Genomic DNA, 18,834 nt, shown 5'->3' on the forward strand with positions numbered 1-18,834 from the left:
AAGGTTCTCAATGGATTGTTGATAGAAATAACTTTTTCACTATATAGAAAATATAACTGCACATCTTTTCTGATTTTATCTTGCCTCTTTTTTCCTTCCTTCCTTCCTTCCTTCCTTCCTTCCTTCCTTCCTTCCTTCCTTCCTTCCTTTCTTCCTTCCTTCCTTCCTTTTTGTGGGTTATGGGGCTTGAACTTGGCCTGGGGTGTTGTCCCTGAGCTCTTCAGCTCAAGGCTACCACTCTACCCTTGAGCCAAGCCCCACTTCGTGTTTTCTAGAGATTAATTGGAGATAAGAGTCTCAAGTTCTTTTGTGCCTAGGCTGGCTTTGAACCTTGATCCTCAGATCTCAGTCTCCTTAGTAGCTATAATTACAGGCACGAGCTTCCTTGCCTCTTTTGATAGAGGTATATTTTAAAGATAAATCTTTATCACCATTTACATTAAGGAGCAAACCTAGAGATGTTTGATTTTCTTTTGTAATATTGAAAGTGGATGTTGTACACTCTGCTAATAAGATAACCCTCTTTTTACATTTTCTTCCTTATGAATTCTGAGCTCTACAGGTAATTTGGAAAACTCTTACAAAATAGAACAAACAAAAATACATCAATTTGGTTTTTTATCCTTGTTTTTCTGTGTCCGTCCAGTTGAAAGACAAACCTATGAAGCTTATGATCTTCTCTCTGTCCTGATAAGAGAAATTTACAAATTCTTTCCAGTGTGCACTGCTAACCTACTCAAACAGATCTCCAAACTCTACTGAATGGATTTCCAGTTTTTCTTACAGGGCTTTTGCCTTCTCGCAACTCAAAGCATTCCCCACTGCTTGTAAATTGCCTTCCTTCTAAAAAGTTTTTTCCTGTTTCATCTAGTAGAGTTGTAGGTCATCAGCATAATCACCTTCAATGCCTTAACATCTTTGAAATGTAAAACAGACACACAGACACACACAGACACACAGACACACACACACACACACACACACACACACACACACACCTGTGTACCTCATTTTTATTCTCAAAGGTATCTTCTTTGCTAGTCTCATATAATAAAATGTCTTTCAATCTTTCTTTCTTAACTCTCTCAACAGTACAAAAATGCTTAAAATTCTTTCAAAATTTTGTTCTCATTCCCACCGTTTACATATGTATACTATCTAAATTCTGCCTATTTACATATACAAACCATCTAACTTCTTTTATTTGTATTTACTTAGAATTACAAAAAAATAATCTCCTCACTCATTGAGTTGGCCATTGTTCCCCCTAAATCACAAGTGATTTCTCATTGGTGATCTCCTCTGAATTGTTTGTAACTTTTTTTAAAAAAAGAAATTGTTTTGTACCACACTTGAAATCATTGCTTCCTCCCTAGTAAAATTTCCTTTAATTTCCAATATACTCTGCATGACTTACTTCTTTTGTGATTGTTTATTCTGTCCTCTGCTTTCCTCTGAATGATGATCTCCAAGGTCTTTTTCTATCTCCCTCTATCATTTAATAAATCCCTGCAGATTATTCACTTGTCAATGTTGCCAAAATTATGATCAAATGTATCCAGTTGCTTACACAAAATGTATATCTATTGAAGTATGCCTTAAATATTCATCTGTTTTCTTTCTTTCTTCCTTTTTTTTTTTTGTCCTGGTTCTGAGACTTGAGTTCAGAGCCCTGAATTGTCCCTGAGCTGTTGTGCTAAAGACTGGTTTTCTACCACTAGAATTACAGAAGAATTTCCAGACTTTTTAGTGATTAATTGGAGATAAGACTTTTACAGACTTTCCTGCTTAGGCTGTCTTTAACCTATGATCCTCATAGCTCAGTTTCTTGTGTAGCCAGGATTATAGGCATGAGCCATTGGCTCCTGACAAATTGTCCATTTTTGAAACTAAATTCATTTCTTTGTTCAGTAAATATACTCCTGATAATTTATATGTTCCTTGTGGACACTGCTTTTTATCTTTCTAGTATACCACCTAGAATACTAGCAATCACCATTCACTATTGCACTTTATGCACATAGATAGTATGTAATTGTCAGTGACTTCTAAATTAACTAATTAGCAGCTAGTTGCTAATCAGCTTTGGTTGCTAACTAGATACTTTGGGGAGCTTTAATGATATCTTCTATCAATTAAAAGAGTACCTCTGGGAGCAGAACATGACAACTTATTATTCTAAAGTGTAATCAAAATTTGAAGCTCTTTTTCTCAATATTTCTCAAATATACAACTTTTTAAAATATCTACTACCTCTGTCCCCTTTGGGTCCCTGCCATATCTTAATGCATATATGCTAGTTGACTACCTTTTCTTGCAGGATACCTATATGCTGATTGATCACATTGTTTTGCAGAACATTCTGAAATACAGGCACTATTGTGTCATACCTCCTGCTTCTTCTCTTTCTATATTATCTACTCTAGCTGAAAAACATTTCCATAATGTTTCAGAAGTGAAAAGCATCAAATCTATGCTTGTTAGTTAGGCTTAATTTTTAAGTTGTCACTGTTTTTTCATTTGTTTGTAATTCTCTCCTTCCCATGAAATAAAATGGCTACTTTTGTTCATATATATATGTGCTTTTTTTCTTTCTTTTTCTTTTGTGGCCCTCTTCATGAGCAGTCTTCGGATTAGTACTAGAATTACAGTCTCATGATGAATTCTTAATCTTATTGTTTCAATGACTTGTCTTGGTAGTTGTTTTTTTTTTTCTGTGTTGAGTTGGTTGTCTCAAAATGATCATTTCCTAGGAAATCACTACTTTCACCACTGTAAGAAATCTCTTTACATTCCTGTTTTCTCTCTAGGAACAATGACTGGTAGTTAATCACCTTTGTATTTCCTGATGCCTAGTATATATCCTGGCACATAGTAGATACTCATAAAAGATTTTGGGAATAAATTAGCTAATAAATAATGAGAACTCGTGGTTGATAAAATAAAGATAGCTATCCAATAAATTTGTCTCATAATATAATCAAGAAAAGAAAATAGAGCAAGGTAATTTGCACATTGATAATTAGAACTTGAAAATTATTAGAGAAGACTAGATCTATATTAACATTATTAGTGTTACTGATTATTAAATTATTTCTTCTGCTTCATATAATCATTTAGCATCTTAATTTATATAGTCATTATGATCTCCCCTTAATTTGAATTTATGAGTAGGAAAATGGATCAATAACTGGGCCACATTAATATTAATTTGATAAGTAGTCAATTTTGACATAATTAAATGGCTTACATAATATGGATTAATCTTCTATTTTATTTATGTTTTTTAGGGTCCAGTCATTATAAGTAAGTTTGAATTTACAGAGTAAATCCAACTGAGTAATATGACAGGTACTAAGACACATTTTATCTTTAAATTTTATATTTATTTATTTATTCATTTTGCCAATCTTGGGGCTTGAACTCAGGTCCTGAGCACTGTCCTTGGGATTTCTCAAGGCTAGTGCTCTATCACTATAGCTCAGCACCGCTTCCAGCTTTTTTCTATGTATGTGGTACTGAGGAATCGAACCTGGGTCTTCGTGCATTCTTGGCAAACACTCTACTGCTAGGCCAAACTCGCAGTCCTATATCTATATTTTTAATAGAAAAGTTAAAAGTGTTCAATGTTGAACTGATTTGTCATGAGTCAAAACAAATAGCTACTTAGAGAAATTATGGCAAATTATTTGCCAAAAGAGTTGTGTTTAAAGGTTACTCAGATAATTTTTAAAATCAAGACATATGAGGGAAACATGAAACATGTTTTTTATAATAAGAGGATTTTGATGGAGACATGAAAATATGAAAGTGGAACAAATTTAAGAGTTGAATTTTTAGTCATATTGCCTCCCAGAACAAAACGTGCTTTAATTTCTAACTTTTTATAGCTAAAATAGACCATAAATCTAAGGTCTGGCCTTGAACTGTTTATGAGAAATATTTTGGGAATTCTCTGGAGATTATTTAAATAAAACTGCTTGACTTGATGTTTGGCTTTTCCTTCTCAATTTCATTCTACCTTGTAGCCTGGAAATCACTGGTAATGGCTGAAAAGCTAAGAGCCAATTGAAATATGAGTTAAATCTAAGGGAAGAAGCCAAGAAGATAGGAATGCAGGAATTTTGGGAAAGTTCAGAGCTGTAAAATTTACCTTAATTCCCATCTTCATATTTTTTTGTATATGTGCAAATAAAGTTGTACGTTGTCAAGTCATTGGTAGCTGTGTTTTTGGTGTTGTTGTTCAGGAAGCAATAGTTGAGCCCAAATTGGGGAACAATGTTTGGTAATAAGTTTACCAGTCTATGAATTAGCATCCCTCACTGTCAATGATAGTATGCTGACCAAGGATGGATCGAGATCTATTTTTCTAAACAAGGTATGATGCTAATTCTAAATATAACTAGATCATATTGTTCCTAATTCTATAAGCTTGCATCCATGTTTTAAGAGTAGCATTGTGTGAATTTGTGTGTGTGTGTGCTCCTGCACCATTGTAAATCTACCAAGTTTCAGGAAGATTTGGAATGCAAAAAGTAATTTCTTCCTTGGAATTGTGAAATAAGTGAATTCCTCACTGTAGAGGAGAAATTAGATTTCTTTATATATCTGATCCAATTAACTTTTGGACAGAAATGGATCAAATTAGTTATGAGAGGGTTCTATTATTTAGTCAACCTTAGTCTAATATCACAGGTGTCACGTGAATTTGAAGAAAGTAGCAAAATAGATAATGTTTAATTATTTTTCGTATGTATACATTCCTTTGGAAATATAATCTCAGTTATCAGGAGGCTCATGGTCTGAGGCTGGCCTTGGCAAAGGTGATGGTCCTTACCTGAAAAATAAGTTCAACGCAAAAGACTGTGATGGTGGCTTAAATGGTAGACTGCTTAGAGGCCCTGAGTTTGATCCTAAACCTAAAAGGTTAAAGATACAAATGTAACCTTCATTTGTGCCACCAGCCTCTTGGTATACATACATTGATGTCAAATATTAATGCTTAGGTTTTAAGAGTTCATAGCTACTTTTAAATGTTCTTGAAACATCTATCCCTTGAGACTTCACCTGTACTCATTAACCAATTGGCTTAAATTGTTTCCTTACAGGGCTCTTTTGTGTGAAGTATACCATCTCCTTCATATCAGGTTTATACAGAAGAACAGAAGACTGATTGGATGCCAAATGTTTTTTCTTAGGTTCCAATTCCACAGCTTCCAGTGATGCTATATTCACTGTAAACTGCAAAGGACAGGAGGCCAACTTGTTCTGTACAAAAAGCCTGCTGCTTCTGTAGCCACCTCTGTTAGTTTGGAGTATTATCTCTTATATCCTGGGCACCACAAAGTCAAGAAAGAAAATAAAACATTTCTTTGTGTTCTAATTATAGTCCTTCAGAAAGAAGTTGTTGAGTTTTTGTAAAAGCTTACCTATATTGTGCTCTTAGATTCTCCCCAGTAATCTCTGTTTTTCTCTGTATATTAACCAATGCTAGTGGATGAACAGGTGGGCAGATATCTCAGAGTTTGTCAGATATAGCCAAACTCTAATTTCTAGTTTGAGTTTACCTCCTTGTAACACCAGAACTTACCCAGCACTCCAGGTGGCTTTCCCCCAAAAGCTACTTACACAAAATATCATTTTTTGCTACATTTATATATTAAATGTATATGTTTGTATGCATTATGTATATCTATGTGCATATATACTATTCATATACTTTGTGGAATATTGTGATACATATAGACTTCAGTAAGAGAGGTTCATGCATATACCTATATGCATTACAATATGCTAATGAGTTCATGACATGCTTGATGCCACAAACAATGCCATGTTTCTCATTTTTATTTTTTTTAATTACAGAATAAAAAAATAAGAAAGTCTCCAATGTTTATTTATTCTATATTTACAAATCCTGGTCATGAGCACTGTAATTAGTTAAAATGTTACTCTTTGGTTATGTGGGGAGAAAATCTTCTCTAAGGAGTTGCAGTTTTTTATGGATATTTTTTAAAGGTGCCTTATGCTGAAAAATTATTGGTTCCACATTTCTTTTCAGTCTCCTTCTAGTAAATGTTTGTACTATCACTCTGCATAAGGGGGATATGAGTGGGTGAAAATGATATGGAAATGCCAGTGCTTTGGTACTTAAGCACGTTGTAAAACAAGCAACTGTTCTTTATTAGCATAGAAATAATTAACAGGAAAACTGTCTTCTTACCTACATTTTCTTGACTGGTATCAAGGAGCATGTTTTGGCTGTTTCCAAATGACATTCTTAACCTTACATTTCAGACTGCAGAATAAAGCATGTTTATGATAAGGGAGGGTCTCTCACAGTGCAAACCAGTACTAAAATTGTTTCTTATTAGGAAACAGTGAAAGCCATTAAGAAATAATTTATGAGACTGGTTATAAAATGATTAGACACATTTCTTTGAACATGATCAAAATATCACATCATTTGGGAAGCTCAAGGTATAAAATATACGATTAATACTATCAACACAAATGGGGTGGATGGGGGAAAGCTGCCAAACAATGAAAACCCAAAGCCAATGACAATAGCATTGATGGTAGCATTGAAACAAATAAAAATAAATGAAAGCCACTTGTTTGCTATGTGGTTGTGTTGAAAAAAGATCTTATCAAGAAGTTGTGGAATTCTATGCTGCCATCAGAAAGAATGATATTGCCCCATTTGTAAGGATATGGAAAGACTTGGAAAAAATCATTAAGTGAAGTAAGTCAGACCCAAAGGAACATAGGCTCCATGGTTTCCCTCATTTGTCAGTAGAAACTTTGGGCTCTCCTAGCAGAGATTTACAATAGAACAAAACCTATGTACATATGGTTATACAGGATGAGATTAAAAGAAATGAACTCTAGGTTATGGAAACAAGAGATTTATTTTTGTGATTGTTGTTCTTAATGTACTATGTGAAGTTATTTCTTTTTTCTTTTTTTTTTTTTTTTTGCCAGTCCTGGGCTTGAGCTCAGGGCCTGAGCACTGTCCTTGGGCTTTCTCAAGGCTAGAGCTCTACCACTTGAGCCTCAGCACCACTTCTGGCTTTTTTCTATATATGTGGTACCGAGGAATCGAATCCGGGTCTTTGCGCATGCTAGGCAAGCACTTTAACCACTAGGCCAAACTCCCGGCCCGTGAAGTTATTTCTTATCTCTGTTTTCCACTTATGATTAATCTCATGTGGTTATTGTATCTGACTTTGTTACCTCGTATACTGTACATACTTTTTTTTTGAAATAGGGAAGGGAAGAGGGGAAACAAGATGATTGGGAGGGGTTGGGGGAGGGAAAGGGGAACAAAAACATGAAAAAGTGTATCCAGGTCCGAGAAGTAATGTACCCCTTACCTGATGAATATAATTGTACCCCTCCAGACATTATCCAGACAATAAAATACAATGAAAAAAAAAAGAAAGATTTTTTTTCACAGTAGCTTTTCATTTTAAAACAGCCAGATGTGCATTTTTTGTCTTTTTCTTGTGCTAGTTCTGGGGTTTGTCCATTAGCTCTTTTTCTCAAAGAACTGGTGTTCTACCAGGGATAGCACAAATACACTCCCTGATTGATGGTGATTAACTGGAGATAAGAGTTTCCCAAATTTTCCTGTTTACTGATTTCATCTCAGATCTCAGCCTCCTGAGTAGCTAGGATTACAGGCATGAGCTACCATCACTCAACAAATGTGCTCCTTTTTAGGGATGGATGGAGAGAATATTCTGCGAGACAATGACAGACACAAGGCCGTGCGTGTGTGTGTGTGTGTGTGTGTGTGTGCAGAGTAAAGGATACTGAGTCAACAAACAAAACACTGAATTCTCAGTGTTTTAGCAGCAGAAACTTGTAGTGATGAAAAAGTACAACCTATACCTCAGTGATTTCTCACTGGCAGGTAATTTTACCGGCCTGGCCTGATGATGCAGAGTCTATTGATGTTTGGATGTTACCAGTGCTTAGAAGGGAAGCAGTCAGACATTGAAGAAGTTTTCCACTGGCAATCAAGTTTGATCTTCCACTCAAGTCTAGGCAAAGCCTTCCTCGGTGAAGCAGGGTGACGGCTGCATCTTGGTCACAGCCAAGAGGAGACACTGAGAGCAGCTTGGCTGCTGTCCTGGGTAGGAGAGTTTGCCAGCCCTAGGGAGATGAATTTCTGCAGCCTCTGACCCGCCCGGAGTTGAGGAGCAACTCCCTGGCAGCCTCCACTCTGTTGCTATGAAACAAAAGACCTGGGAGTTGAAGGAGGCAGGAAGTCCCGCCTCCGGAGCCCCAGCGGCCGGCCTCCCTCTCCCAACGCTCACGCCCACCTGCCCACCCCTTATTGGTTAGCTCAGTAGTTCCCTTGCCTCCTTCGATGTCCAATTCCTTTCTCTTTTTCTGCTTTCATCCCCTGGCAAGTCCAGGCCCATTTTCTTTTTAAATTCCCTCCCCCCTCCAGCCTTCCGAGTTTCTTTTCCCTTCGGGACGTGCGATCTGGAGAATCTTCCTTGGGGGCCATTGTGTACTGTGGAGGACGTGGAGCGGGTGGATCTCCTGGAGGATGAGGCTCCTGGCGCCTATTGGCGGGACCCGCCGTCAGGCAGCGCGCGGGCTCTCGGGATTGGCTGGCTGGGGCCCGGCCCCGCCCGTCCCCCCTCCCTGAGGCCCCGCCCCGCGCCTGGGTGTCTGTGCCTGTTCCCGGGGTGGGGTGGTGCGGCGAGCGCGGTGGCGGCGGCGGCGGCCTCCCCGAGAGTCGGGCGGGAGGGACGGCGGGTGTGGATTTGCCTTGACGGTAATTGTCGCGTTTCCACGACCCCGGGAGCGCGCCGTCCGGGAAAGGCAGCCTTGCACTTCCTAGCTGCCGGGAGTCCTCGCTCCCCCTCGGCACCCCGAGGGGGGGAGAAGTGGGACCCGCGCACACGCGTGTCTCCGGACCGCCGGGGCGCCGTCTGGCAAGGCGTGCTCGTGCGGGGGGAAGGGGGCGCCGGGCCGGAGGAGGGGACGCGCCACTTATGTAGATCCGGGCCGGTGGACCGCCGGGAGGAGGAGAGGTGGGAGGGAGCGGGGTGAAGAGGAGGGGGTTCGTCCCGGACACCCAGGAGGAAGGGAGGGCAGCCCAGCTTCGTCGCCGTCCACGGTGGAGAAAGTTGGGGGGCGGGGAGTGTGTTTATAAAGACCAGATCCGGGGTGGCGGTGGAGGGGGGGTGGCGGACGAGGAAAGGGAGAAGGTGGGCGCCGCGAGGCCGGGACGCCGACGGCCCCGCCGGGGAGGGAGGTGCGTCCAGCCTGGCGGCCGGCTCCGAGGGCGGCTGACCCGGCTGCCAGACGCTGGGGGCAGCCCGGGGACACTTTGTCCTCCCTTGGTCCTCCTCCTCCTCCTCCTTTTCCAGCGGAGACCCGACAGGCCTAGGCCGGGAAGGGGTATCCAGCTTCCTGAAACAAAGCTTTGGGTAATCCCCCCCCCCCCACCTCCCACATCACCTCGAAGTTAGCTGAAGGTGGGACTGGAGGACTTCCCCACCCTCCCTCCCTTCCAGGGAACGGGGAGAAGTGAACTTTGCTTTCCCAGCCGGGTCTTGTCAATTTCTCCCTCCCTCCTCTCCCTCCCCCCCCCCAAAAAAAGAAAAAGAAAACCCAGCCATTGGCTGATTTATTTGGATCTTGGGAATAACTACTCACCGCGTTGCTTTAAAGGACCCTGAGTTCCTACGTCCCTACTTGGTGATTTCTGCTGGGAGAAACCCTTCGGTGGACCGCACAGACGTGTCCCCCGGGGGAGGGGGGGCGTGTGTTAGGGCGCTCCTGGACGGCGAGGTGAAATTCTAATAGTTGGAGTCGGAGTCGGGATTAAAGCAGAGTAGGGGAGTTGATTTTTTTTACATTTTTTTTTAAACCGAGTGGGAGGGAACCTATCTATAAGTTGTTTGTTGTTGTCCTTAAGAGTTGGGTATCAGTGAGGCTTTTTAGCTATTAGAAACCTGAGAAGGATGCATCTTTCAGTTCTTAGTGTTCCAACAGGAAATCTAGGCTCGTTGCTTCTGAACTTTGTGTACTCTGGGGGATGAAATCCTCACAGGGGTGTTGGAAAAGTTGATTCTGGGCCCCTTGGGTTCTCATTAACGGTGGAGATTGTAGTGTGCCTAAGTTAGCCTGTTCAGTTTCCTGTTGGGTACTTTGTTACCTAACTTTTCTTTCTTTTCCTTTTTTTTTTTTTTTTGTTGTGTGTGGTTTTGAAATCTCCAAAGAACTAAAGATTCCAGATGGCAAATTCTATGAATGGCAGAAACCCTGGTGGTCGAGGAGGAAACCCCCGCAAAGGTCGAATTTTGGGTATTATCGATGCTATTCAGGATGCAGTTGGGCCCCCCAAGCAAGCAGCTGCCGATCGCAGGACAGTGGAGAAAACTTGGAAACTCATGGACAAAGTGGTGAGTTCTGTCTGATGTGCTCTGGGTGCGTTGCCGTATGCATCCTGCATATTCATGGTTTCTTCAGGTTTATTTGTAAGTCTTTGTAATTGATAAACAGTTATTGGTCTGGAAACAATCTTTTGATTTGTGCTGAACAGTTTTCTTCCATTTCTCTGCGTGTGTGTTTTGATAAGTTGGATTCAGAGCAAAGATTTTTGCTTTGTTTTGTTTTGTTTTTTAACCTTTTGTCCTGTTCTTCAAGGTTCAGAGTTCCTCTATATGACTCAGATATGCAAAGTTTTCTTTTTCTTTTTTTTTTTTTTTTTTACCATTGGCTGCTCTTTGTGGGTGTATTACCGTAGTATAGTTTAGGAGTGTTGGTTCATGCTTATGATGAGATGTGTTGCTCTTAGATAAGGAAAGGACACAAACAAGCTATTTAACAAAAGTCTCTCATGGAACAGTTACAACAACCACATGTGTGATGCTCAAAATGTTTACTTAGGAAAGAACCAGATGAGGGCTTAAGAGAGGAAGCAGTATTGGGAGTTTCCATTTTCATCACTGAGAATTCAGCTTCATTAAGAAACTTTTTTGAACTTGTTCATGGCATGGTTATACTTTCTTTCATCTACTATTCCATTTTGAAACAGGAAACTTTTTTGACTGTGTACTGTTTACTGTGAAAGGAAAATTTATGTTGGGGGGTTATGGAGCTGAGACTAACAGAAACTTCTGAGGTTTGCTCTTTTTGTGTTCATATGTACTGTAATGTCATAAGAAGAAATCAAAGCTGGAAGTCAGTTCTTGGAGAAGTCCAGTTGAAAAAGACAACCTGAATGCCTCACAGGGATAGCCTTTAAAACTGTAGCTGTCAGTACTAAGTAAAATTATGAAATAAATATGATTAAGCTTTAGCTTATTGTTTTGCCAAAATTAATTCATTGTGATATATATATGATACATGATATACATACATACATACATACATACATACATACATGTGTGTGTGTGTGTGTGTGTGTGTGTGTGTGTGTGTAATATTGGTACCACCTTATGGTGTGGCCAGTATTTGTGACTATTTGTACATTGAGTTGGGACAGAAGTTTACATATCTCTATGATTGCAGAAATGAACATCTGAAGTATGTATTTTGTAAAGGTGAACAAAGACTATAAATCATATGGTAGCATGAACCCTTGCTTTGATGAGATATTTTGTGTACTCAGTAGTAATAATACATTAAGGTAACGAGATCTACCTTATTTTCATTTATATTTTCACAAAGTACAGATAAAGACAGATGAGTAATAGATCTGCCAGAGCCAGAATATTTCTCCCAGATAAATATTCTTCGTTTTGGGTTTCAGTGTGACCCATTTAAGTTTCTGCCAATTCATTCAAATTGTCTCTTAAAGTGCCTCAGACAGAATGATATCATAGCTTCCAAACATTGCAGCTTGCTGCTTGGGTTCAGGTTTTGGCTTCAACTTTGGACATTTAAGAATGAGAAATATGGAGTTGAAAAATTGCACATCTTTGGCAGGCACAGTTCTAGCTGTGTTTTTGCTTTCCTGATGAGTTTTCATGTGAAGGTTACTCTTTTTGTCACGTCATTAGTTGAGGGTGATAGAAAGAATTCAAGGTAAATACACGTATCTGTATATAGCTACATGTATGTAGATATAGGTATATAGAGGCATATAAATACATAGGCAAGGGATGGATCGAGTTTTACAGGGGAACTGTCATTCCTTGTCCACATACCTCAGTGATAAAAATGATACATATTTGTGATTGAGGGTTAGAACATCAAATCCAAAAGATTTATGTAAGGAAGTGGTGGGTAATACTTTCCATAAAGTCATTATTAAAACATTAATTAAATGGTGTGCATAATTTTGGTCTATAACTGGTCATTACCATAACTTTTATCCTCTTTTAATAATTTCCCAATGGTAAAATAGGTGGCCCTTTGGTGGTTAAACATCTGCCATCGTTTATTTTATTAACCCCTTTGTGAGTTTAGGTTTAACTTGTACAGTTGAGGAAGTTGACTGACAAGGAAATCAGTTATCCAAGTCTCTTAGTGGGGTGTGGGTGTGGGTGTCGGTAAAGATACATTACAATGGTTTTCTCTATCATTGTCAGTATTTGTCTAAAGATGAAAATGCTGCGTCTGTGGGCTTTGTGAAGAACAATTACCTACATTGCTATGAAAGTTTAGTATGTTCACATCTCTCTTAACTCATAGTCATACAAAGGCAGTAAGAGAAGTCCCAGAGTTAGTCCTCTGACATATCAGATAACTGCAATAGTACAAGATTTGTTTGTGAGTAACAGAAAACAGCAGCTCTGAAGTATAATTAGTCACTAAGGAAAAGTCAAGAGTGCAGAATGAAGTTAGCATATTTTGTTCATGAAGCTTCATAAAGCATAGATCTTCAAAGTAGAACTACAAAGTAAAGTAACTTGCATCATGGGGAATTATGAAGCAGTCTTGGACTGTAAAGGAAATAATTAATAAGTGTGTAGATTCATTATTTTTTGGACTCTTGAATTTATTAGGATCAACTTGAGATTCCAGTTCCAGCTAATTAATTGGTTTTCAGTGGGCAGGATTTCTTTTTCAGGGTCACCAAAGGAAGGGGAAAGTTACTGCTCAGTTATGTTCCTTGTAAGATAAATAATGTGTTTTGCTAACACCAGCACTAGAGTTATGACAGTGCTTGTTCTGAAAAATGAATGGCAGCATGCCCCAGCCATCCCATTAGTCAGATATTCTGGTTTTAGCTTCGTGAACTAGTCTAAGTCAGTAGCTAACTCTGTGGATCAATGGATGTCTGATACTGTAATTTGGTACAACATTTATTTTCATAAATGCACATCTGAGTTATAATGCATCCGTAATGATATGTGGAGTTCCTTCCAAATTTATAACGTGGTTGGAGTTTCTTAAATACTTAATGGACATTTATGAAGACCTACTGCATTGCTAGAAAGACCTTCTTACTAGGTATGTGAAGTGAAATCTGGGAAATATGCACTGCAGCCAAACACAGCATAGGTAATTGTCATGTAGGATGGAAAGGACTGCACATGCACGCACAGACATGTGAGACAGGAGTAGAGAACACGCACCTTGTATTTTTTTGGCTACAGTTCAGTTTTCTGTCTTCATTTTGCTAGCCATTGCCTTTTAGGTGCAGCATTAGCATGTACTTGTTGGAAATGCTGAAGTGAGGGTAAGGAAATGATTGCTAATCAGTGTGGCTGGAATCATAATTTATTAATATGAGGTTCCGCGTATGGTTTTCACAAGAGTTTTAGGCAGGTGATGGAAAATAGAAGAAACAGCTTTCCATCTAATAGATGCTAAATGTGCTGAGCATACATGAATGCTCTGGAAATGAGAAAGTAATTAATTCATGCTAAACAGTAAAGCAAGTTCCTGCATTTTCCCTGCTGTCCTCGTCATTTATTTGAAATTATGTAAGACTTTTAAAGGCATTTTAAAAAATGATGATGCCAAATAGCTTTTTCCTATCTTTTAACTTTAGTACATTTAGTATACTCCTCAACATTAAAGCATAATTCATTCTCCATCTTTATAATTTTACTGTAACCATTATGTGTTTTTAAAGTTTGTCAATCAAAGATGCTTGCATTACAAATAAATAAAAGTACAAATAATTATTTTTAAAGTGGAATTCCTCATCCCTGTAAAAAGTATTCCATAGAGTATAATTTATTTTGGGATCCATCTTGAGAGTTTGTTGGTTTTGAAACTCAGCACACAGAATATTTGAATTACTTTCCTTCATACGTCTTCTTTTGTTTTTGTCAGTCATGGGGCTTGAACTTGGCCTGGGTGCTGTCTTTGAGCTCTTCAGCTCAAAGCTACCACACTACCCTTGATCCAAGCTCCACTTCCTATTTTCTGGAGGTTAATTGAAGATAAGAGCCTCAGGTCCTTTTGTGCCTAGGCTGGTTTTGAACCTTGATCCTCAGATCTCAGCCTCCTGAGTAGCTAGGATTACAGGCCTGAGCCACTGTGCCTGTCACATTTACTTTTCTTGATTAAGACTGATCTTGCCTTGTTGAAATTTTGGATCCTAGGAGACTTGAACAAAGAAATGGTAGAAACACATTTAGTGTTTTCTTCATTGTGTTTAGCTCTGACTTAGATTTCAAATTTATGCTAAGATAAATTAAGTGATCCCAAAGTTTGTTGTGACTTGTAGAGAAAACCTTGATAAAGTAAAAGTTTTAAAAGAATCCAAATAACAGTTACATTGACTTATCCTAGTAACAGAAAACACACAAGCAGTTAGTAATCTTTTTAACTCCTATGAAATTTTACCATTTAGATTTTCAGTCAGATTTTTTTTTTAATTTCAGAAGTGTTTTGTGTGCTGCCTTTCACTGTTTTATTTATTTATCAGAACCAAACAGGACAAAAATTCAGGAAGTAATTCAAGATATTGTTCATTTTTACAGATACGAAAAAGATGCAATCATATGGAAACACTGGCCTTCATAACCACAGTACCACTAGTTTAATAAGTAGGGTGATTAATATGGTATAAAAAAAGTGCTGTGTCTTTGTATTTGGTAGAGGTGAATACTGTTTTTTGAGCATGAAGAATTGATGCAGAGTGAGGCATCAAGAAGGGTTTATACCAGTGTCTTTGGAGGATGGTTTGAATTCCAGCGATAGGAGGGTGGGTATATATGGCCAAAAAGGAATTGTGGAAGTTGGTTGAGTGAGATGATAGAGGTTGGTAATAGAGATTTTGACTGCTCTGTCAAAAAAAATATCTAGGCTTAATTTATTTGACAGGCAAATTATAGCTGAAGACTTCTGAGCAGTGGAAAGAAAAACCAAAGCCATTTTTCCTGTGGTGTGTTGGCTGTACTCATAGTGCAGATTGTAAGAAACCAAAAGCATAAATATTAGTCAAGAGAAATTCAGAGCAGTCTGGGTAAGAAATATTGTTGGACTAGAGAATTCACTAACAGTTGTTTAGTTCTGTAAGTGGTTTTGTTCACTTGTTTGGGTTCAAAGGAAGAAGGCATTATAGAAATAACAGCTGCAGGTCTTTGTTGCTCTTCAGGGTTGGAGAATGAAAGAGAAGGGAAGTGAAAGTGACTCTTGAGGTTTTCAGCCTTATTGACTCCAGAGGCAGTGATGCCCTTAATGAGATTAAGAACATAGGAAGAAGAAAAGGTTGGTGTAGAAATTTGGTTTTGGCCATACTGAGTTTGATTTACTATTTTAAAGTCAGAAAACTAGGTATGAATTTTGAAAGAGAAGATGAAACTAGGGATATCTATTTTGTGTATGTGTTCGTAGTTTTTCAGCTCAAGATATTTCTGATGCAGAGCAGAGGAGAGTCAAAGTCAGAGAGGCAAAGTTTTTGAAGTATTGGGAAGTGTTTATGGTGGTGAAGAAAAGAAAATCCTATAAAGAACAGGGATAAGAGGTAGGAAAAGAATCAGAGTATGGTAATTTCTGGAGTAACAGTAAGAACTATAAGAAGACATAAAATTCTGACACTAAGTTTACATTCCTTTAGAGAAAAATGGGATAAAAATTTTGAAAGGAAATTCAATTTCATTTGAGGCCTTTGTTAAACTTTATAGTGGTTTCACTTATGTGATGGGGCTGGATTCAAATAAGCATGTGGGTTATTAAAAAAAAAAGTCCCAAAAGAAAGTTTTGATAATTTGAGAACTTAAAGATGGTGGAAATTAACTTTGTGTGTTTCTGAGTGGGTGTACATGAGCAGGATAGGAGAGGGTCATCTAGTCTTCATGTCTGCCTTGGTAAGGGGAAATTGAGGGATGTTACAAAGAAGTTTTGAGAGGATTTGTACATTTTTATGTGGGATTGTTAGCTAGTAGTATAAAGCATAAAGTTGTAATGTTTCAACCTTGTCTTAAAATTGTATGTTATAAAATAAACAGAATAACTTAAGCAGTCTTGTAGCTATTAGGTTGGTAAATAATAAAAAATAGAAATGGAAATAGGTTGTCATCGTTCACATGAAGATGTTAAACATGTGCTGTGACTTTAACGTTGCTATGATTCTATTTTAATCTACACTCCAGCATATTTATAGCTTGTCTTATGAAAATGTATTTGTATGTTGCTACTATTTTTTCCAGTGATGAAACAAGCATTTTGATGATGTTCAACTAAAATTTATAGCTTTTGAACAAATTGTGTAGTTAACTTTACTCACACAATGGTATAATTGACAAGTAGATGTTCATGTTCTTCTTGTTAAAAGCTTACATCTTTTTAAAGTTGGGTTGAAAAGGGGCTGGGAATTTGGCCTAGTGGTAGAGAGTGCTTGCTTAGCGTGCAGGAAGACCCAAGTTCGATTCCTAGGTACCACATACATAGAAAAAAGCCAGAAGTGGTGCTGAGGCTCAAGAGGTAGAGTGCTAGCCTTGGGAAAGTCCAACGACAGTGCTCAGGTCTTGAGCTCAAGCCCAGGACTGGCAAAATAAATAAATAAATAAATAAATAACTAAATAAATAAATAAAAGTTGGGTTGGAAAGATGATGTGCTGAGGGGCTTTCGTAAGTCAGATAATGAGTCAGGTATGTTTCTTTTTGGACAGAGCCACTCCTTCCTTTGTTCTCTCTCAGTTTCTCCCTCCTATTCACACTCACAAGTTGTATAGTTCATTTTGAACATAGTTTCTGGTGATTACCACTCCTTCATTTGTTCATCCTTTTTCCCTCTAACTCTGTGCAAAACTTTGGATCTTTTATCCCTAAATTTTCCTCAGAATTTTTTTGGAGGGTTTGAAAAAAGTTGGTTCCAAGTTAGCTGACAAAAGTACTGATCTGACCAGTATTTATTTATTTCTTTATTTATTTTTGCCACATTTCCTACACAGAACATTCCAGACTTAGAGTTTCAGGTATCATGATGAACTAGCTGATCCCATCAAAGCAGCCAGTCCTGCAATGATTTTGTTATGGTGTGTTATAAAGTATTGAAGAAGGTTAGGAAATGGAAAGACTTAGAAAAAATCATATTAAGTGAAGTAAGCCAGACTCAAAGGAACTTAGGCTCAATGGTTTCCCTCAATTGTCATAATCAGTAGAAACCTTGGGATCTCATAATAGAGATTTGCAATAGAGCAAAACCTTGATACAAAAGGCCATATAGTAGGATGCTAAATGAAAGGACCTCCAGGATATTGAAACAAAAGCCATATAATGAATGATTGTTGTCCTTAATCTACTATGTTATCTCTCATCTCCTTTGCTGTCCCTTGGGTATCTCATATTGTTACAGTATCTCACTTTGTTATCTGATATATTGAATCTATTTGTATTTGGTTATCTGAAATTTGATAGGGAAGGGGGAAAACCAAGATGGGGGTGGGGAGGTGGGAGGGGGGGTGGGGGGGAGGGTAATGGGTACCAAGACATGTGAAAGGGTATCAATGTATGTGAATTAATGCACCTTCTATCTGGCAAATATCATGTAACCCTTTTATTAATTACAATAAAAATATTAAAAAAAAAGAACAAGAAGAACAAGAAAAAAAAAGTATTGAAGAAGGAATACAAAGAAGAAGTGAGTGTCTCTTAAGTACTGAGTATTGTGCCTAGCACTTCACATTCCTCTTGAAACAATTATAGTATACTAAAAGATTTGTAGAAGCAAGAATCTGCTCAAATTTTAAACTTAGTTAGTGAGGACCGGGTCTTCTGTTTCCTTAATTCCAGTGTGCATGTCCATAGCTTGAACAGAGTCAAGCCAACCTTTCCACCATGTACTTCTTTCTAAAGCAAGCACATGAAGATTGCTGTCTCCTTAGGTTTGGTGTGAACATTCTTCAGATTTTTCACTCAAAATTTGTTTGCAGGGTGTTTACTCAATAATGACTTGGATACCTGAGGTGTATTTTCCCCTGAAAGAGCTTTGCTTGCTTTGTTTCTGTCTTCTTTATGTTCTCCATGCCTTTATCACATACTGATTGCACATCTACTTCATGCAAAGTAAGAGAAACATAAGAGAAAGTAAGATGTGCTGTCCCTTTTTAAGAAAGTGAGCTTCTCACTGGGAAAAAGGAGAGTGTGAATACACAGCAACTACTGGTTTGCTCATCAGTGTTGCCTTTTAAACCAATCTTCATTAAAAATCATAAAGGAATTGTTCTTTTCCTCCAAATGGTATCATCACCAATAATCGATTTTGAACTCTTGACCCATGTTAAATCATTTTGCCCAACTAATGATGTAAAGGAAGAATGTTGTACTCTTTTATACTTTTATATATTTAGTAAGTTATTTCGTTAAAGTAGAAATAAAACTCCCACATATCTTAGATGCTGGTTATTACAATGGCATATTTCTGTGTAACTGCAGAAAGAAATCTTTGACATTTGTAGG

The 18,834-nt window shown here is 38.2% G+C and overlaps 1 protein-coding gene across 7 annotated transcripts in view; it reads left to right on the forward strand.

Moving 5' to 3' along the window:
• Positions 1–8,322: 8,322 nt before the first annotated feature.
• Positions 8,323–18,834, forward strand: part of Cblb (Cbl proto-oncogene B) — a 174,138-nt gene continuing 163,626 nt past the window's right edge. For 3 of the 7 annotated variants that reach the window (XM_090347000.1, XM_090347034.1, XM_090347041.1), the window contains exons 1-2: positions 8,698–8,794; positions 10,248–10,430. In XM_090347000.1, coding sequence (XP_090203126.1) covers positions 10,263–10,430 — 168 coding nt within the window. In that variant the 5' untranslated portion in view covers positions 8,698–8,794; positions 10,248–10,262. Of the gene's footprint in view, positions 8,348–8,697; positions 8,795–9,031; positions 9,054–9,172; positions 9,453–9,699; positions 9,860–10,247; positions 10,431–18,834 lie in introns of those variants that run through there. The other 4 variants (XM_090347014.1, XM_090347022.1, XM_090347026.1 and 1 more) reach the window with 4 other exon arrangements.

Source organism: Megascapheus bottae, chromosome 1 (genome assembly GCF_031878675.1).
Source record: "Megascapheus bottae isolate mThoBot1 chromosome 1, mThoBot2.hap1, whole genome shotgun sequence".
In the NCBI taxonomy this organism is placed as follows: domain Eukaryota; kingdom Metazoa; phylum Chordata; class Mammalia; order Rodentia; family Geomyidae; genus Megascapheus; species Megascapheus bottae.